This window comes from Protomyctophum parallelum (genome assembly GCF_964188405.1).
Source record: "Protomyctophum parallelum genome assembly, chromosome: 21".
Taxonomy (NCBI): Eukaryota; Metazoa; Chordata; class Actinopteri; order Myctophiformes; family Myctophidae; genus Protomyctophum; species Protomyctophum parallelum.
Genome location: NC_139713.1, coordinates 6,878,746 through 6,900,020, shown reverse-complemented (window position 1 = coordinate 6,900,020; position 21,275 = coordinate 6,878,746). Strand labels below are relative to the sequence as shown.

At 43.0% G+C, this 21,275-nt stretch overlaps 2 protein-coding genes and 1 long non-coding RNA gene across 4 annotated transcripts; 1 reads left to right on the top strand and 2 right to left on the bottom strand.

Annotated features, from left to right (window-relative positions):
* Window positions 1-2,607: 2,607 nt before the first annotated feature.
* LOC310878627 (uncharacterized protein) lies at window positions 2,608-8,062 on the bottom strand (the record flags this gene model as incomplete). The annotated part of the gene is made up of 5 exons (XM_083792979.1): window positions 2,608-2,925; window positions 4,313-4,405; window positions 4,878-5,015; window positions 5,528-6,294; window positions 7,684-8,062. The coding sequence occupies 5 exons, from the start codon at window positions 8,060-8,062 to the stop codon at window positions 2,608-2,610; spliced, it is 1,695 nt and encodes a 564-aa protein (XP_083649105.1).
* Window positions 8,063-15,504: 7,442 nt separating this feature from the next.
* LOC310879264 (uncharacterized protein) lies at window positions 15,505-17,938 on the top strand (the record flags this gene model as incomplete). Of its 2 annotated transcripts, XM_083793809.1 has the most annotated exons (3): window positions 17,197-17,335; window positions 17,431-17,583; window positions 17,843-17,938. In XM_083793809.1, the coding sequence occupies exons 1-3, from the start codon at window positions 17,249-17,251 to the stop codon at window positions 17,936-17,938; spliced, it is 336 nt and encodes a 111-aa protein (XP_083649935.1). In that variant the 5' UTR covers window positions 17,197-17,248. The 2 variants fall into 2 exon arrangements, 1 of the variants encoding a protein (XP_083649935.1); XR_014570980.1 differs by lacking the exons at window positions 17,197-17,335; window positions 17,843-17,938 and adding an exon at window positions 15,505-15,843 and having other exon boundaries at window positions 17,431-17,566.
* An 820-nt stretch (window positions 17,939-18,758) lies between these two features.
* LOC310879265 lies at window positions 18,759-20,748 on the bottom strand. Its single transcript, XR_014570981.1, has 3 exons — window positions 20,620-20,748; window positions 19,012-19,089; window positions 18,759-18,892 (listed from the first exon to the last, which is right to left on the bottom strand). It is a non-coding gene; the product is annotated as an uncharacterized lncRNA (long non-coding RNA).
* Between the last annotated feature and the right edge of the window lie 527 nt (window positions 20,749-21,275).

Sequence of the window (21,275 nt, the reverse complement as noted above, 5' to 3'; positions counted from 1 at the left end):
GCCTATATATATACACACATCATGAGAACATTTAGAGAAGTACAAAATATTTAAGTATATGCTTAATCATATTGACTTTGAAATGTATATTCTACATAGCCTACTGTGATGTAAAAATGTTATGTTATTTAATTAAAAAACCTGAATGATCTCAAAAATACAAATTCATGAAATGAAGCATTTCAGTTAAATTAACTAAAATCCTTAACTTAAATTATGTATGATATAAATCATTCAAATAATTATTCCACTTAAAAATAAAAAAAATAAGCAAACACACCATATTACTTTCTTTGTAAATTTATTCAGCCATGAACTTTGGTTTCATAATTCCCAGAATCCCTCCCCTTTCAGCAACATACAGAATGTGTTTTTTTTTGTTTCGTTTCACATTTTTGAAAATAATGATTAATGAACAAGCACCACATTGTTTGTCTACTAATGTCCTGGGGGACATTACATTTTCACATAAACAAAGTACGTCATCATTTCGTTTAACAAAACGCCATTGAACATGAACAGTATCAGGGGTGATGCGCGCGCAGATTAGACACACCAACGGACCGACATGCGGAAACAACGGACATGCGGTTTGAACATGCGCTGCTCCCGTGCGCGCGGTTAGGGTTTGAGGTAGGTTGTCAGTCTAATGACAGTCGGACCAATAGTATGTCACTCTAAGCTAAAGCCCGTATTAGGGTCAATATTTCAATGAATCACATATACATACACTGTGTGATTATTATTAATTTGTTTTATCCCACGATTTTGTAACCCATTTTTCACCCCTGTGTCAATCATCTAATGTGATCCTGGGCTCTACACACCCTCCGCCAACCTGGGGAGAGCAACGGACTTAACTCATGCTTCCTTCATGCCTGAGTGTCCAAGTTGCTCCTTTACACCTGACAGGGGGGAGTTTCCCTGGTTGGACGTAGCACGTGGAAGGAACACCAGTTCCTTTCCCCTCCATCAGGCCCCCCGGCTGGCCAGGGGGAGGCTTCACTGTGTGATTCATTGACCCCAATACACAAAAACTAAATACATCATTGGTTTGATATCGTTGCCATCAGGTGGAGGCCTCATATCCAAAACGCTTGCTTTTTATTATAAAAATGTTGCTTTTAAAAAAGCATTTTAAAATACTGAAGATAGCTGATCTACAAGCTCACAGCGCGGATGTGACAAGTTGTGAGCTTGTACATCGGCTATTTTCACTACTTTCACGTGACAATTTCCTACGATGAAAATATGGCCGTAAAACGTAAAGGTTTGGAAAATGAAGATACAAGGATATAACCCGCCCGACAGCAACAATACATTACACACACACACAGACTTCAGTGTGACTTCTAATGGAACGTGCCTAAAAGGCACGATCCAAAGCTTAACTCATTCTGACCTGAGATCAGATTCATACGAGGTTTCCGCCGGACACACACTGGTCTGATGAACCCATTCTGACCTGAGATCAGATTCTAAAAATGTCAGTCGCTCTTCGATTTTTCAAAAATAGCAGACCTACAAGCTCGTATCGCGCCACTCGGTGGCGCGATATGAGCTTGTAGATCTGCTATTTTTAAATAGCTAAAGCATAACATGATGCTGACACCAAAATGGGTGCCCGGTCAGAATGGGTTAAAAACTTAAAAGGTGCACCAAATACAAACACGTTTATACACATACAGTATGCTGCAGCCTATGCGCCACCTACTGTAAGAGCCTACAGTAATAATAAGTGAAGACGTTCCATAAATAGTGCGCACACATACAGACCGGATTCCATGTCAAATTGGTTTGGGGTACTATGATGCATTTTGTCTTTTCATATTGTACTCCCATCAATGCGTACTGTATGTAACAGACTGTACTGTATGAGTATATACTTTGTGTGTACTTGGTGTATGAACAGTGTGTAAACAGTGTGTTTATATTATAAAAGTATATAAAATAAAGCACACTGACAGTACAGCAAATATTATAAACGTAGTAACAGTAAACCACTGCTAAGGATAAAGTGCTTTGTGTAGAACTATTTACAGCTGATCTGTGAATAACAGTTAAGCATTATGTTATACTTTAGCTGTTGAAAAATAGCAGATCTACAAGCTCATAGCGTGGCACCGACTCACCGAGTGCCGCGCTACGAGCTTGTAGATCTGCTATTTTTTAAAGAAATGTAATCGTGAAAATGTGTTGCAAATACCGTAATTTCCGGACTATAAGCCGCAGCTTTTTACCCATGATTTGAACCCTGCGGCTTATACAACGGTGCGGCTAATCTATGGATTTTTACAGCTAACGCAGAACCATCTCAGGCTCTGAGCTAACATAGCTGCGGCTTATAGTCCGGTGCGGCTTATAGTCCGGTGCGGCTTGTATACAGGATTTTCCCTAAATTTGGCTGGTGCGGCTTATATTCAGGTGCGGCTTATAGTCCGGAAATTACGGTATTTGAATATATATTCTTTCAGAGCGAACGTTTTTAACTCAAATCTTTGCTTCCGAGGCGGGGTTACTGGAATAACATATTTTCAGATGGGGGGTCGGTGGACATGAAATATTGAGCACCACCGATACAGAAACATGAGGTATTTCAGAAAACTGTCATGATTTCAACGTCGAAGTGGAAACTAGCTGCTCTTTCAAGAATTGAACCTTGGGCGGCAATGCACTTCTACCCAGGTTGAGCATCACCTGTTGTACGAAGTGGCATGTATTTTTCATGCGCGTCGGGTATTCCAGATTGAGGGCATAAATCAGACCGAAAAGAAGACAGAAGGCCTGAGGCAGGTCGGCCACCTCCATCACCACACTCCCTTCCAAGATGATCCCCACTTTGGATGGGCCGGGCTGGGGACTTTTAGAATCGATGGTGAGGATTCCCACTGGTGTCTCACTGTATTGAGAAGATTCACTTACATCCTAACGGAAAAACAAAGGACAGGACATAATCATACCGTTAGATCAGTGGTTCCAAAAGTGGGGCCCGGGGATCCCCAGGGGTTCTTGAGGGAGTTCCAGGGGGGGGACCCAGCTAAATGATAATTTGGAACCAAATGGACCCTTATGGGTCTGTAACTCAGAGAGTGTACAAATGGAACGAAATGGACCCGTTTGTACACTCAGAGTTAAATTAGCATTGATTTTATAATACAAATTGGGGGTCCCAGAGCTAGAAATGCTATTAAATAGAAATGCTATTAAATAGACTAATGCATGCAAAACTGGGGGTCCTTGAAATTAAACGGGTTGAGAATCACTGCTAGAGATGTAAAGATCTTCTCTTATGGGGGTCCCTGGCATGTGTTTTCAAATGGGGGTCCGCGGGATAATTAGTGTCAATTTGGGGGTCCTTGACATGAAAAGGTTTAGGAACCACTGCGTTAGATAATGCTGTGCAAATATATAATCTAAAGAATTGCACAATATAAACGGCACATTAATTATTAAAAGGACTATAATAACTTGAAAACAAACAACTTGAAACATTAATTCACGCTTTTATGTTGTCTAGATTAGACTACTGTAATGCCTTATACTCTGGCATCGACCAGTCCTTGGTCAGACGACTGCAGCTAGTCCAAAACACTGCCGCCCGCACGCCTCCTCACAGGCACAGAAAAGCGTGACCATATCTCCCCCGTCTTGGCCCTCACTCCACTGGCTACCCGTCAAATGTAGGATTGATTTTAAAATCTTGATAATTGCTTTTAAATCCCTCAATGGACTGGGTCCCCTCTTACTTGGCAGAACTACTTCAACACCATAAGCCGGTCAGAGCCCTGAGGTCAGCGCACCTCTCACTATTGACCCCCAAAACAGCCCTACTCGAAACCAGGGGAGACCGTGCTTTTACTGTGGCTGCCCCTATAGGCTCTGGAATAGCCTTCCTCTCCACATCAGATCAGCCCAGTCCATTGAGACTTTTAAGTCTCTGCTTAAAACCCATTTTATCGACCTAGCTATTAATCACAACCTAGTTTAATTTTCAACCTTTTATTTTGAGCACCTCTTACCGTAGTGTCTATTATATTCATATGTACCCACTTGACATTGATGTATTGATTTTATTTGATTGTATTGCTATTGATATGTTTTGTTAATATTTTACTTGTACAGCACTTTGGTCGATGACAGTCGTTTGTGCTTTATAAATAAAGTTTGATTTGATTTGATAATACGGATAATAAATGTACTTTTTCATGAAATGAGAAATATGGTTTGCTACAACTTGGTATCTAAGATAATCATCTGATATTTTTCTTCTTTAAAAACACCTGCAGCATTTACAACAAATTAAGTTACTTACGGAGCAAAACTTGAAGAAGACAGTCGGATCGTCCCCCAAGAGGACTGGCAGTCCGCGAAGACAAAGAGACCTGACAGCTGTTGGCTCTGTGGCCTGGAAGGCAGGTGGGTAGGCAGGCAGTAGGCAGGGCAGGCAGTAGGTAGGGTGGGCAGGCAGTAGGTAGGGTGGGCAGGCAGTAGGCAGGGCAGGCAGTAGGTAGGGTGGGCAGGCAGTAGGCAGAGCAGGCAGGCAGGGAGACAGACAGGATTTTCACAAAACAGAGAAAACGTATCCAAAACAAACTGATATTTCTTGTCTAACATGTCAAACATGTCTTAACTCATGTTGATTCATTGCGACAGCACGTCGCATTTACTATGACATCATCAGGGATCTGGGGGGCGTTCCCATATATGGGGAGTTTGAGTGACTGACGGGAAATGTACGATTTCACGGGGGTGGGGAAATGATAAGGATAGAGGAGATATGAGAATAGTTGACATGAGAAGTCTGACGTTTTCAAATGATAAAAGAAAGGAACAGAGATCGAGGGAAGAGAGGAAGTAGACTAGTGTAGACAACTCACCTTGGTCTGAAGTAAAAGCTGAGTCAGACGTTTCTTGTTCCCGAAGAGGTCGATCAGCCTCGAGGACACCCGGTCCAGCGCTCCAAAGAAGTCTTCTTTGAGATTTCTCCCGACCAGCCTGGAAAACTCGCACCAAATCTGAAACATAAAACATACTGTATGAGCCCATGGATAAAAATCTGTAACCCTCAGATACTAGATTTACAACTGATAGTAAATTGGCAAAAGCTAAAACCAGTACTTAATTAAAAGGGGACCACTTCACCAATTTTCAACCTATCTTCATATAATTGGTCCTCACTAATGTTCATGATAAAATGCCACAATTTTCTTCTACTCAGTCTGTGCCTCATGGAAGGGCTGTGGGCAGTTCAGAAATCCGTCCACCAGTGACATCGGACCAACATTATGAAGATAAGTTGAAAAGTGATGCAGTGGTCCTTTAACTGAAATGTATTTTGTGCCATGCATAAATGCATTTTGAACATTATATTTCAAAAACACAAGGCCACACAGTCTATTTATTTTGTAAACATTAAAAACTTGTATGTACAAAGATGCTAACAACGCACACCAAAGTCCTTGTAGCGGTGCCGGCCCGCGGGAGAGAACTGCAGAGGGAATCTTGAAAAACATTTAAAAAAACGTACCTGGCTTTCTGTGAAGAGAGCTGGCCATCGCTGTAACACCTGGCTGATGTCAGGCTCGCCTTTGACGATGTCTTTTCTCCTGAAAGCAAACGTGATGTCCATCTGTTTCTTAACGAGGTTCCCATTTGGGTTTTGCGTCATCATTTCACCGAACACAGCCTGGCGAATTTCTTCCATTTTGGGGTCGTGCTTCTTTTCATAGTGGGGCAGGAAATTCAGCTCCCCTTTCCTCGCCTTCTTGATGCCTTTGTGGGGAGGTTCACGGTCCTTTCCGCTTCCGTTTCTCCCACGTTTACCGGCATTGACGGTCACATCAACCCGACCCATCCGTCGCATGTCTGATCTGTAATTTCCCATCTTATAGTCCAGACTGAACTTCCATGACATCCAGCTGCACTTTCCAAGACACGGGTGTCTCTCCAGTAAGGCCTTTGCAACCGCCTTGCGGTCCTTTTGGCCGGGGTACGGATCAAACGCATACATGGTCTGAGCCAGCGTGTGCAGGATTTTGTGTTTCAGCTCCTTCTGCATTTTGAGGCAGGTTTGATCCTGCATGTACTGCAGGTTACCTTCTCTGAGTCTGTACTCAACATCCACACCGAAATAGGGAATGGGAAATACCTCTGGCCACGCCGAGCTTCTGACTAGAGGGGAGTTGGACCAGATATCTCCGTCTTCCTGGCTGTACATGTCACTGGAATTATCCTCTGCAGTTATTGGATTATCGAAGACAGGTTCTGCCTTGGTTGGATAATTAAAAACGGACCCTGCAGTGGTTGGATTATTGAAAACAGGGCCTGCGCTGGTTGGATTATTTAAAACAGGGCCTGCGCTGGTTGGATCATTTAAAATAGACCCTGCGCTGGTTGGATTATTGAAAACAGACCCTGCAGTGGTTGGATTATTGAAAACAGACCCTGCAGTGGTTGGATTATTGAAAACAGGGCCTGCGTTGGTTGGATTATTGAAAACAGGGCCTGTACTGGTTGTATTATTGAAAACAGGGCCTTTACTGGTTGGATTATTGAAAACAGGGCCTGCGCTGGTTGGATTATTTAAAACAGGGCCTGCGCTGGTTGGATTATTGAAAACAGACCCTGCGCTGGTTGGATTATTGAAAACAGGGCCTGTACTGGTTGGATTATTGAAAACAGGGCCTGCGCTGGTTGGATTATTTAAAACAGGGCCTTTACTGGTTGGATTATTGAAAACAGGGCCTGCGCTGGTTGGATTATTGAAAACAGGGCCTGCGCTGGTTGGATTATTTAAAACAGGGCCTGCGCTGGTTGGATTATTGAAAACAGACCCTGCGCTGGTTGGATTATTTAAAACAGGGCCTGCGCTGGTTGGATTATTGAAAACAGACCCTGCGCTGGTTGGATTATTGAAAACAGGGCCTGTACTGGTTGTTGGTATTCTTTCCAGCTGAAGTGTTGGTATTCTTTCCAGCTGAAGTAGAGGGACGACACGCATGTGGGGGGTGTTGGTCGTGGGCCCCCTTGAAGAATTTCTGGAGTTCAGGCAGTCAAATGCTGTTCTGGTGGGGGGGGCGGGGAGGGTGGGGGAGGCGGAGCGGTTCCCAGTGACAATTACAAAAACTCGTCTCTGACCGATTGGACTATATAAAACAGGTACTGCAGTGGTTGGACTTGGATGATCTAAAACAGGTTGTGCACTGGTTGGATGATCTAAAACAGGCTGTGCACTGGTTGGATGATCTAAAACAGGCTGTGCACTGGTTGGATGATCTAAAACAGGCTGTGCACTGGTTGGATGATCTAAAACAGGCTGTGCACTGGTTGGATGATGTAAAACAGGCTGTGCACTGGTTGGATGATCTAAAACAGGTTGTGCACTGGTTGGATGATCTAAAACAGGCTGTGCACTGGTTGGATGATCTAAAACAGGTTGTGCACTGGTTGGATGATCTAAAACAGGTTGTGCAGTGGTTGGATGATCTAAAACAGGCTGTGCACTGGTTGGATGATCTAAAACAGGTTGTGCAGTGGTTGGATGATCTAAAACAGGTTGTGCACTGGTTGGATTATCTAAAACAGGTTGCGCAGTGGTTGGATGATCTAAAACAGGTTGTGCAGTGGTTGGATTATCTAAAACATGTTGTGCACTGGTTGGATGATCAAAAACAGGCTGTGCACTGGCCGTTGGTATCGTTTCCAGCTCAAGTATAGGGATGACGTGGATGGTCGGCTTCTCTGGCAGCTCTTTGAGATCGTCGAGGTTGCACAGGCCCCAACCGGGGTCGTCGTATTGCAAGGAGAAGTTGTTGTTCAATTGGAGAATGCCTTTGAGCCAGCCAATTAAATCGCCGACTGTGTCGGGTCCCGGTGTCATCGTCAGCTTCCGTATATCTCCCGCCGAGAGATACATCCTCATGGTAAATGGGCCTCGTACAGGCGTCTGCGGGGGGATAGGGCCTAGTACGGGCATCTGCCTCGAGGGAACAGGGTCTAGTACAGGTGTCTGCGGGGGAACAGGGTCTCGTACAGGCATCTGCGGGGGGAAGAAATAAGTCATTTAGCACAGGGTTTTTAAAAGTGAGGTCTGGGGGTCCTACAAAACATTATTTAATATAACGGCACACTCAGTTCTGTTCAACCCCATTTTCTATTTAGGATATTAAAAAGTCGCAGATCTGCCAGCTCACGATGTGTCACTGAGCTTCTAGATTGGCTTGTAACATTTTCAATAATTTACAAAATAAATGTGTACAGTACATATTTGAGTAGGGGCCCCGCAGCCAGATACATCCTTGACATGAAAAATCACACCCGTGTGAATTGAGTGGTGCAAGTCCGTGTGGGGGTCCCCGGGGAGCCCGCGGAGATTCCAGACCCACAGGGTGCCAGCCCGGTTCCGGCGAGCCGCCCCGCGTCCGAAACAGTCGACCCCATGTGGGGGTCCCCGGAACATCCAGACCACCAGGAACATGCCCAGGGGGGCGGCCCGGTTCCAGGGGGCCGGCCCGGTTCCGGCGGGGAGCCCCCCCCCCCGCGTCCGATACGGTCGAGAAATGACAGAGTTACCGTGTGGGGTCCCTGGAACATCCAGACCCCCAGGAATGCGCCCAGGGGGCCGTTTCCGGCAAGCCGCCCCGTGTCCGAAATGGTTGAGTAATGGTGAAAACCAAACAAGCTATTTTCGTGCATGGACAGACAGACAGACCCAGGGACACACATAGCTGTGTAATGGAGTGGTTGCACCAAAAATAAATTGTTTCATTGCTACCATGAGTTGTCCTTGCACCATGTATGAAGATAATGGGAAAAAATCATTCAACGCTGACATCTTCACCACACAGGGACTGTAGACAAGTTGGTAAGATCTTAAATGCTCACAGTACCATTGAAAAATACTAGTATGAGGCCGAGTACTTGTTCTTATATGTCTGTCAGCAATACCCAAGATGGTGCATCGGTCAGGATTAGTGATTCACCAAATATTCGGCCGCAGAAAATAGGCAGAAAATGGCTAAAAATGCATTTTCTGCCTATTCGGCTTCGGCCCGAAAAGGCAGAAAATATATCACCGAATAGTGTATGCAATTTATGCATTCAAAAGAGCTGAATAAATGTTTTATGGACCCATAAGTGATTATTATTTACGTTAAGTTTTGCCATAACCATTTATTTTGCCATAAATCAGGTAGCTTTAAGGTACAGCCATGACAGCAATGGTAGGAAAAAAGATATAGAATATTAACCATATTTGGATTTCGGCTGACTGTTTCCTATATTCGGTTTCGGCCAATAATTTCCCTTTCGGTGCATCCCTAGTCAGGATGCAATAATGGACAGAGACTTGACTTCCAGTATCCCACAGTCTTTATATTCAGCATTTCTGCAGTAACAAACAGAATTAATCTATAATTTGACAAACGAATAATAAATACCACTCCATCACAATGAGTGGGCTATGCAAACTATATAAGGTAATAAATCACACCATATACTGTATGCTCAATATTAAACCGCATCTGTAGACATTGGTAGTGTTCCTTTTTCACTTTGAACACAAGTTCATAACTAGAAAAAGTGCCCTTCTGGGCACAGGTCTCCACCAGGTTATCCACAGATCCGTGCAGTTAGAGGTAAAAACACTTTTTGGCCAGTTATAGCGCCACCTTGAGGCTGAGTTGAAATTGTTCATGGGGCATTTCGTCCTCGGCCTAGTGGGAATGTGGGTGCACAATTTCACGGAAATCACGCGATGTGTTCATGATTTGCAACATTTTGTTTGAAACTGAGCACTCCTGTGAACTTTGGAAGCCAATCTTAACCCATCAGGATGGAGTCTGATAAATCTGAAAGACCCGTTTCGTTGAATGGCTCTAGAGAGACTGTGTACCAATTTGCGTGATGTTTGGACAAAATCTGTAGGTGTACTGTGCAAAAACTTGTTTTGCACAAAGCGGCCTCCTGGTGGCGCTATAACAGGCCGTTCTGGAAAGTTTGGGGCAGAGGTTCATCGTTGGCATCCAGGGAGTGTGTGTGCAAAATATGGCATCGACCGGGTTAACGGTGGCCGAGATTAGCTGTTCACGGACACACGGACGGACGGACGGACACACGGACGGACGGAGTGCAAAACATACTCTCCCCACATGCCTTCGGCCTGGTGGAGACAATTAACATCCTCCAAAGACATCATCTGCTTTGCAGGGAACTGAACTGTCAGATAGAATTGAAGGGATGACCCCTGGTGGCCACATAAAATGGGACAGAATCATGACAATGACATTTGGATCAGTAAAAACAACTGCCTGGAATGAATGCTATGAATTGGTCACTTTACTGGTGCCAAAAAAACGGTGATACACCATACTTCACTCAAAGAAGTAATTAACAAACCACCACAGTAACTCCAGAGTCCGGACACGTGTTATGAGCAGTATACCATGACGTTAGTTAGCCCCATAAGAGGGCACATATGGGGCTAGACGTTAGTATATCTTCATGCATCTCTTAGTTATTACAGGGCATAAAACCCGACAAATTATCAACATATTCAAGCACTTACTTTCGTCATTGACTCAAAGCCTGTGAAAAATATACTGGAGCTTAGTTCAGATGATACAAACGGAGCCACGGAGGTAATATACTCAAAATAGTTTCAATTTAAACTTCACTTGGAACAAAAGGGGTCGAGCACATTCCTTCTCTCTCGCGGGCTGAAGCCGGCACGTAACGTGACTAGGTTGTAACTATGGTAACCTGTCCCGAGCATTAAAGGTACATACACCCATAGTCCTTGGCCCCTTTTAACAACCATGCTGTCATTTTATTTTGCAGACAAACATAATGTCTGTGTTATGGCCCCTACAGACTGTAGGAGTTTTAAAGTTGTCAGCGAGTCATCAGATCGTTATGTATTTCAAACTACAGGAGTCTTTTAAAAACTTGACTGTCATTATATCTGTGTGGCTTTCACACCAGACGATTGATAGCTGACCTAGGCATCACACACTGCAAGAGTTCACTCAAATGCGATCCAGACCTGATACCTATTGGCTATTTGTTTTTATTCCAATTCATTTTGACATTCACGCACGTGCAGGATGCTGTGATAGTGTGAGACCGACACACCAGCAAAATTTAGGGGAAAAAACAAATGTGTACATATACAAGGACCATAAGCCGCAGGTGTTTTAATGTTTAATTACCATATGTAAGGGTTCGTGCACAGAGGGGATTATCGGGAAAGAGATGGCTGTTTGGGGAAGCTTCCATTTTAGCTCAAATAACATAACATTTTAAAACTGATTTTAATATTTAATATCATATTGTCTATGTCCCTCAAAGTTATTTCTAATGGTTTGAGCCTAAATCACCACTCTGATATAACCAGTCCATGGCATTTCTTTCTGGACTTTGAAAGCAGTTTTAGCTGCAGTACCACAATGTCCTGAGTTGGTGGGGATTATTTAATATTTGAGTCATTATAATACTGATGCTAGATAAAACCAGGCTTGTTTCCATTCCATGCCAGCTTGGAAAATCAACAATGGTGGACATTGTAAACAAAGTGGAAATGCAAATTTGGAACTGAAGACTGAAGAACAGGAGAAAGTAGGGTGACATTGATGACATCACGTTGAGGTGTTCCTGAGAGCAATTTCCATTAAAGCACCTATACGATATGAAAGCCTGATTGTTCAAAATTGGTTATTTGTGGCGATAGAAAACACATTATGATGATATGATGATGAATTGAAAAAGTTGTTATTCTTTCTTATCACTTAACGAGGCAATATCAATGGCAAAATTAAATGTAAAATGTAGTGCCAAATTAAAAGTGCCTGTAACACGGCAGTAGGCCTACTACAGGTGCAGTAAACACTGCTGCTTAAAATATAACCAGCCTACCAGAAGTCATTAATCCTCGTCTTCAACTTTTAGGATAAGGTGCAGTAAGGCTGTAACATTAATCCTCATCTTCGTCTTCGTCCTGTGCACTAAAACCAGCAAAGTCCTCTTCTTCAGTATCGGAAACGAACAGCCTCAGGGTGGCTTCCCTGATGGACAGTCCTTTTCGTTTCATAAATCTGAGACACCAGGACGGTCCACCTCTAAAGTCTTCGATGTTCATTTCGGTGGCGACTGTTTTGGCTTTCAGTCTGATCTGCACGGTGGAAACACCTCGGCCGTCCGCTCTCTGTGTGTTCAGCCAATCTTCAAGAAAGTCTTCAAGTTCGGGCCATCTGCTTTTCTTACCTCTGAAAGCTTTTTTCGCCTTTTTGCATTGAGCCAGTTCTTCACTCTGGCATCTCCAACGTCTCACCATTGATTCATTGATGCCCAAGGTGCGTGCAGCAGCTCTATTTCCTTCTTTGACAGCCAGATCGACTGCCTTCAACTTAAAAGCTGCATTATATGCAGTTCTTCGTTTGTTTTCCATAATGAGGGTTTGTGCATGAAAACGTCCTTTGCGCAAACTGTCTCGCTCTCGCAATTTCTGTCTTGCTCTCGTTCGGTCTCTCGTACTGCATTTGGTTCCACCTTTGCTTTCGTTTTTCGCGCGAACTGCCTGTCTCACTCTTTCCTGCTGGAGCCCGCCGCTTAAAGGTGGGGGACGTGGACCGGCCATAGAGAAAGATTTAGAAGGTCCCCTAGTGGCCGTTAGCTGTAAAAGTCCATAGATTAGCCTCACCTCTGTATAGACCGATTCTGTACCGGTTTCATGGTCGCAGCCTACGTATTTCCTGTAGGCGGATCCGCCATAGCTGCGGGGGAGATCAGCACGTCTTTCACTACAGTGAATGTAAAGTGACTTGTGTTCGTTGGCTCACGTTACGCTAATTACTAACACTACAACTTTACAAAGATGCCTGAAAAATCGGGACGAACGTGTGTAGTTTATGCCTGCTCCAACAGTAGTGGCAAAATTCATGCACTTAGGAGGAGACAAATTCTACGTCCTGACTCATCATGACGATTGTCTATGAGCGCAGGCTGCGCAGCGCCGGCAGCCATTAGATTCCCTGCGAGTGCAGAGGACAGATGTTCGCCAGAAGTGGGTCAAAAAGCGAGGACTTTGTTCCCACTTCCCAGGCACAAAGAACAGCATGGTAAGTTTGAGACTTTTCGTTAGTTGCCATTAACTACCATTAATATAATACTAGCATGCAGCCCCCATTGAGTGGTGAAATATGTTACATGTCATTAATAACTGTTCACTGTCCAGCTAGCGAAACACGTGGCGCCGATCGTTACATTTACAGTGAAAACGTGTTCATAAACATTCAGATTTCAAATATAAAGTACTCACTACGTGTGCCCCACGGGTGTTATAAATGTGCTGGTACAGCGATTAGCACTGCTGCATTCCACGTAGTTTAATAAATGGCATTTTTATCCAAGCGCCTCGTTATTTTTCTCAAACGGGGTGCGTTCGGAAAATACACAGTTTCTCACCGGGAGCGCACTCTCTCATTAGTTTGTATTGGCAGTGCGGTCAGCGTGAATATATCGAACACACCCACTGTTTCAGAGCGCAACACTCCTTCCTCGACCTGACAAAAAAACTGCTCGGATAAAATGCCTTTTATTAAACAACGCGGGATGCAGCAATGCTAATCGCCGTACCAGCACATTTCTAACACCCGTGCCCCACGTGGTGAGTACTTCATATTTGAAATCTGAATGTTTATGTACACGTTTTCACTCTAAATGTAACGATCGCGTAAAACAGACTGCAGTAGCGTCATGTGAACAATGGCTAAGCTAACGCTAATAACATTGATTGATTGATTGATTGATTGATTGATTGAAAACAGTTTGCAGAATTACAGTATATTTCAAGCACAAACTCAATACAAAGACTGTTAACTCTGAGTGGACGACCCAATTAAACATTACTGTTTACACTTGTTTACAACAGGGTCCACCTTGTTCAATTCATCAAAACATAATTTTTAGTAGGCTAAGCTGCTCCTCAAAATAAGTCACATGCGGCGTGGGCCGCGTGGCATAATTGTGATTAATTATCAGTTGAGAAGATTCACTCATTGAAGGCTACTGTAAAAAGATAGAGGAATAAAGTGCATCATATATGACTAATCTGCCCAAAATTAGTGGAAAATATGTTTTATGCGTTATTGAGTCTGTTATTATGTGGTACCAGCTATTCATCCTCATCGTTCTATCTTTAGGTGTGTTGAGTACACTTCCCAGATGGGAGGCCATTGAAAGAACACCCATAGTTCTGCAACTAGGATAAAAATATAATTTCCCCCTTAAAATTTACTGTCTGGTGTGATTGTTTTCATTTAATATTTGGTTTCTTTTGAAAACCAATAACTTAAAAAAAGAAAGGTAAGCACTGTTTATTTTTCTTTCACAGAGGAGAATGCAGCCCCCCCCCCCCCCCCCCAAGAGAAGAGGCATTCAGTCATAAAGCAGCAGCAGGGCCTGAAGTGAAGACACAGCATCCAATGTGGAAAATGTTATGCCTCTGTGCATGAAGTTGGAGATACAGGCATGTGCAGATCAAAAAAATATTTATTTTACTTAATAATATACTTAATATAGCATCTTTTGGATTCTTTGATGACATTAATGCAGCGCAAAGTGCTTTACAGAGCAATAAAGAAAAAACAGAAAACATTTTCTCAACTGAAACTCATTAAATTCAAAAGAGGGCTAGTTTACTTTAGTCCATCCACTTTCATTACCCCGTGGGCTATCCTTGTGGATATTGCTGGAAGTAAGTGCTGAAAATACACGTCCTTCAGGTGGCTGATTTTCTCTGTAATCCACTCTTCATTGTATGGGACATCTGCAATGATCTGCTCATTTGGAGTCCAGACAATGAATTTACAATTTTTTTTTTTAGCACAATGCATCGCCACTTGTACCTGGTAATAGTACCCTAATCCTGATGCCGTTTCCCTCAGAATATATTTTCCATCCTTATGCCTCACATCGTACTTGTTAGAGTCAATCATTTTTAGCAGACTGCCATTGTGTGCCACAAGTTTTTTGGCTGTAGGACATTTAATTTCAATGATGGTATCGGCATCTATAATACCATCAAGGCTGGCACCAAGCCAGTTTTCCTCTTCATGTACAACAAGTCCTGTACACTCCACAGTTATTCCTGTGGTCTCCTCAAACCACTTTCTTGCCAAAGGCTCGGATGTTTGGCCATGCCTAGTGGCTGTATTTCCGGCAAAGGTGCCATTCAATTTTCGTTCCACCCAGTTTTGTGGGTCAACCTTTTTGGGCACTTGAGAGGCCTCACTACTTGTGATTCTTATTTTTCGTTGATCTAGCCAAAATTGATTATTCTGGCCCTTGGATTGTACAAGAATTCTCTCCCTCTCACGTTTCCCACATAACACATGTCTTTCAAAAATACAGTTGCAAAGTTGACATTTTTGTTGAGCACATTGCTCGTGACATGTGGGCAGTTTATCAATAACCTCTTTGGTTTGTGGCTGTGCAGTCAACAGATCATGCAAAAGGGTACCAGGTATGTTGGATAGACCAGCCATCTCAGGGGATGTGAGGTGCTGAATGACATCTGCATCTTTCTCAAATGCTGTTGACTTTATTTTCATTTTTTTCCGAGGTCCCTGGTCTGGCCCCCTGATGTTCTCGACTGTATCAGGCATCACATTGTCACACGTGGAACTGTTCCAGACACAAGCCTCATCGGTGCTTGCTGTGCCTGTGAACCCCTGACTGGCAGCATCTTTGATTTTGTACAGTATCCCTGCTGAATGACTGCAGCTCTTCCCTTGGTTGGCCATGCAGTCACAGTTCACATCCACCACTTTGCCATCCCTCCTCTGCAAGGTCAGTTCAACATGATGGTACTGTTTAATGTCCTGTGAGTAGCGAACAGGTCCTTTCAAGAGTATGTGCTCCTCATCTGGTAGCCTGTGGAGTATCTGGCCAACCCATCCGGAGCTCAGGTAATTTTGACCCTCTATCAGGGACCTGTAGTTGGCATTGGGTTGTTCATCACATGCCAGTCGGTGAAGGAAATATTCTTGAATACCTATCATAAAAATAAATAAAAACATTTGTTTTTTTAATAGGATTAATACCACTTATCTGTAATGATTAGGAAATACACAGTCTTAGATCATTAAGATTTGCATTTCATAATTTTTATTATGCAAACAAACAACAAACAGTAAACACAAGTTAACCACCCCAGCATTGGGATAAATACTAACTTAACCGCATGCATGCCATGGTGACTTTCTGGCAAAGAGATGGTGTAGGAAAATAGTCAAAGCTAGTCTAGTCTACTAGACAGTGTAATAATAAGACAGTGGTTTAAGCACTGATTGGCGATTGCCATCAATTAATTACCTTTATCAGTAACTGGAGGCCACTGTCTGACGTCGTCAATCCAGGTACTCATTCTGTTAGTCGCTGGCTGTCACAACCGACCGAGTTAGGTTTTGGTAAACCAAGCAGATAAAGACTGGTATGGTAGCAGCAGCCAAACACCAGCCAGACGCCAAGGGAATCAATTTATGCACCTACAGGGTGTGCACCCAGAGGGTGCCCAATCAAGCCAATCACTGTTATCTGGCCCCTGACTTTGACAAGATACTCCACATGCTACCAAATGATGAGCACAGTTCTGAAAGGACCTGTGTTACTCACAGGACATTATCATGTACCATCATGTTGAAGTAACTTTGCAGAGGAGGGATGGCAAAGTGGTGGATGTGAACTGCGACTGCTAGGCCAACCAACTTAAGGGAAGAGCTGCAGTCATTCAGCAGGGATACTGTACAAAATCAAAGATGCGGCCAGCCACACAGGCACAGCATGCACAGATGACAATGTGACAATGTGAGGCCTGATGCAGTTGACAACATCAGGGGGCCAGACCAGGGACCTCGATGAAAGTAACAGCTTTTGAGACGGATGCAATCCCCTGAGATGGCTGGTCTATCCAAAATACCTGGAACTCTTTTGCATAACGTGTTGACTGCACAGCCACAAAACAAAGCAAATGAAAAACTCACCATGTCATGAGCATGTCATGAGCTCAACACAAATGTAAACTTTGTAATGAAAATAAATGTGATATGTGGGAAACATGAGAGGGAGACAATTGCTGCACAAACAAAGGGCCAGAGTAGTTTATTTGGAGTAAATTAAAGGAAATCTGAATCATCAGTAGCCTCTGAAGTGCCCAAAAAAGAAAATCCACAAAACTGGGTGGAACGAAAATTGAATGGCACCTTTGCTGGTAGCCACTAGGCATGACCAAACATCGGAGCCTTTGACAACAAAGTGGTTTGAAGAGGATACAGGGATACAGGTATTCTAATAAACATTTTACTTATTGTGCATGAGGAGGGAAACTGAGAATTAATAATAATTGTTTATAATTTTTTCCATCTTTCTCTTTCTCAGGGGAATAGGAATCTGGGTAGGCTGAGAAACACCTGGAGAGTAGAGACTCTCCAAGACCTAAAGAACATTGGAATGAGCTGGCAGGAAGCAAAAGCCCAGGCCCAGGAGATTGAGATGGAGAGCTCTGGTGGACGCCCTATGCCCCTCGATGGGGTAAAGAGGATCAAGTCATGTCATGCTCATCTAGGCTTACATCCTCATCCACATCACATTCCTCTTCTTCCTCAATATCAGATGTTTCTTGTTGCTCAGTTTCAGTCTGAATTAACTTGGGTTGCAAATTACATAGCCCAGCACAAATACTCACAATGTCATCAACATGTTTTATACTACCTTGAATGACATAACTGACCATTTTAAAACCTTTGAACCTTCTAATTGCACGCTCTACATGGATTCTGACATTTGCTAGGCGCCGTGTTGCCACAACATCATGCCCAGGAAGTTCTTTGAGGCCGCGAGTAAAAGCTGGGAGAGCCAGAGTCACCCCTGGAGGCAACACATCTGAGATGGTGAACCCACGGTCTGCTAGGATTTGATCACCAGGAATCAGAAGTTCAAGAAGACCACTGTTCTTTGTGATGAAAGTGTCACTGGCCCGTCCACCAAATAGTTTTGATGTGAACATCACATAACCATTGGGGGCAATACAATATAATAATTTGTAAGTGTTATGATGTTTGTAGTTGCTGAATGTTTGGGATCGCTTTCTTAAGTGTTTTGGCCTTTGGACAAATATTTCTGTACAGTCTATTATGCATGTTGCTTTGGGATAATTTTTACTGAAACATGATGGCATTATTCTTCTGAGAGTATCCCTAGGCAACCACGCAATCACATTTTCCCTCATAAACCTAGCAAGTATTGGTCTCCAAAGTGAAAAGATCACACATGCTGAGGTCTTGCTTATTCCAAATCTTTTAGCCAAGTCTGTGAACATCAAACAAAGACGTAGCCTAGTTAAAACGAGTAACAGCTGGTCATGGACTGCTAATCTGGTCATCTTTGGAGGTGGGTGAAAAGCTATGAGGGAATGTAAAAGCTGCCAAAAACTTGCAATACCTATGCCCGTGTGAAACCTTGCATCTTTGTCATCTAGGTCATAGGCTGACAATGATGGTGTAGGATCAGTTTGTGTTGCACGGTTTGTTAACTTTATGGTAGAGTAGCTGTGGTCTGTAATAATTTCTGGACACTGGATTCCAATATCACGCTTCAGAGGCATGACATCAGTTTGTGTTGCACTGTTTGCCCTTGAGTTGATACAGAAGTAATTGTGGTCTGCAATATGTTCCATTCCGATATCACTGGTGTCTTCAGGTCCTGCTCTTAATTCTGTTGTTGTTGATGTTGTTGCGTTTAATTCTGTTGTTGTTGATGTTGTTGCGTTTTGTGTGCTGCTGCTGCTTGATGACCGAAGGCCTCTTCTCTTAGGGGGGGCTCTACCAGATGTCATTCTCCCCTGTGAAAGGAAAAGAAACGATGCACTACAAGTTATTGTTTTATTCAAAATAAACCTAATCTGTTGAACCAAAAACAATCACATCAAACTGTCAATTTGAAGGGGAGAATCAAACGTACATGTTTATATCCTAGTTGCAGAACTGGATACGGGTGTTCTTTTGTTGGCCTCCCATCTGGGAAGTGTACTCCACACACCTAAAGATAGAATAATTAGGATGAATAGTAAATACTGGTAGGCTACCAGATATAACTCATAATGCATTAAAATACTGTCCACTAAATGGTTTCATGTTATGCAATTTAGTTATATTATGCACTTTATGCCTCTATCTTGACTGCAAAAACGCCTTCTCAACTAATAATTTTACCCACCTTGTGATGTGATAAAGATTTATTCTGATTTAGAAAATACTGTCCACTAAATGGTTTCATGTATCATGTTATGCAATTAGTTATATTATGCACTTTATGCCTCTATTTTGACTGCAAAAACGCCTTCTCAACTAATAATTTTACCCACCTTGTGATGTGATAAAGATTTATTCTGATTCAGAAAATACTGTCCACTAAATGGTGGCATAGCCATTTCATAGAGTGGACGTACATTGCTTTGCACCATTTCATAGGGGGTAGACTAGATTGTCAACATTCAGCCACTGTTGTGACTCACTACTTGGGTCTAATTTAGACCCAGATGTTTCCAACTTTCCATGAAGTTTGTTTATGTGTAGAACCCTACCATACAACTGTGTCCTGCAGTATTTGTGTTCATTAGACTGTCATAGTTTGTCCAAATAGCCTAGTATTTAATCACAATAATGTCAAGCCACAGGTGACTTATTTACTAACAATGATGAACTAGTTGAGATAACATTTCACTCCTCAATGGGGGCTGCATGCTAGCATTAATGGTATAACTAACAAAAAGTATCCAAAAGTTACCGTGCTGTTCTTTGTGGGAACAAAGTCCTTTATGTTGATGTTTTTGATCCACATCTGGCGCACGTCATTGTCCTCTGCACGCCCAGGGAATCTGTGCAAACCGTATGGCTTTTGGCATGGACAATCTTCATGATGTAGAGGTTTGTGTTTTTGACATTCAGTTTCTTTCCAGAGTTGGATTTTGCCACTACTGTTGGAGCAGCCATGAACTGCACACGTTCGTCCCGATTTTTTGGGCATCTTTGTAACGTTATAGAGTTATCAATTAGCGTAACGTGAGCCAACGAAAACAAGACACTTTACATTCACTGTAATGAAAGACGTGCTGATCTCCCCCGCAGCTATGGCGGATCCGCCTACAGGAAATACGTAGGCTGCGACCATGAAACCGGTACGGAATCGGTCTATAGCCTGCCCTAAGTTGCTTCTGATTGGTTTGTATACGTGGTGCGGCCGGTTCCTTTCGTCGGATTGGTTAACTCGCAAGTAAATCAGAGGCAGCATAGGGAGGGCTCACCATGTCCCTGGACAATATTATAATGTAGTACTAGTGACTAGTGAGACTGTGAGAGTGGAAAATAGTGAAAATGTGAGGGTGTGAAATGGCACGTGTGTTGTGGTGGGTGGTAAAAGATGAAATTGCGTGACTCTCACTCTCAAAGGTTGAGACTTTGGCAGCCCTGTCATTTGTTGACTGGGGCAAAGATTTCAGCACTTATGGGTACAACAGGACAGTTACAGAGGAGCACATATTTAACTAGCTGTAAATTAAACGGTACATACCCATCCTGTACAACTTTACTACAGGTTGAAACACTGCATCAAACAGTCCATGTCCCTGGTCCATCTGCCGCTGCTCCTCTGACCGTGCCAAATATCTTGTGGAGGCCATCTCTCCTGATGGGGTGAGATCTCCTCCTGTGGTGCTCTGTGGAAATCACCAACAGAACATAATGTTTTAGTCATCATTCAGCAACCTGAATGACAACAGCATCCTGACATGCTGTGTCCATCTCCATCGGACAGAGATGCTTCACGCACGCACGCGTAAACACACACTATGGTAAATGAGTCTGAAATATCATTATATCCATCATTCATGAGAAAACAGTTGTTGCTGGCGGCCATCTTGAATATTTAATAACAATTTTCAATCAAGCAAAGACACTTACCAAATACTAAATAAGTCTAAAATATCATATTATAGGCCTATCCATCATTCATAAGAAAACAGTTGTTGCTGGCGGCTATTTTGAAAAATGGCTGCCATGGGTCCAAATCTCTCTCTCTCTCCACTACAATTCTACAACGTAACGTTATGGTTACATTAATAAAGGCATCAACAAGTTGCAACCAAACAATGCATACATTCTTAATACTGCTGCTGCATCAAGTATTAACTACTGGTTGTCACAGTTATTATATCAAACAAGCAGATA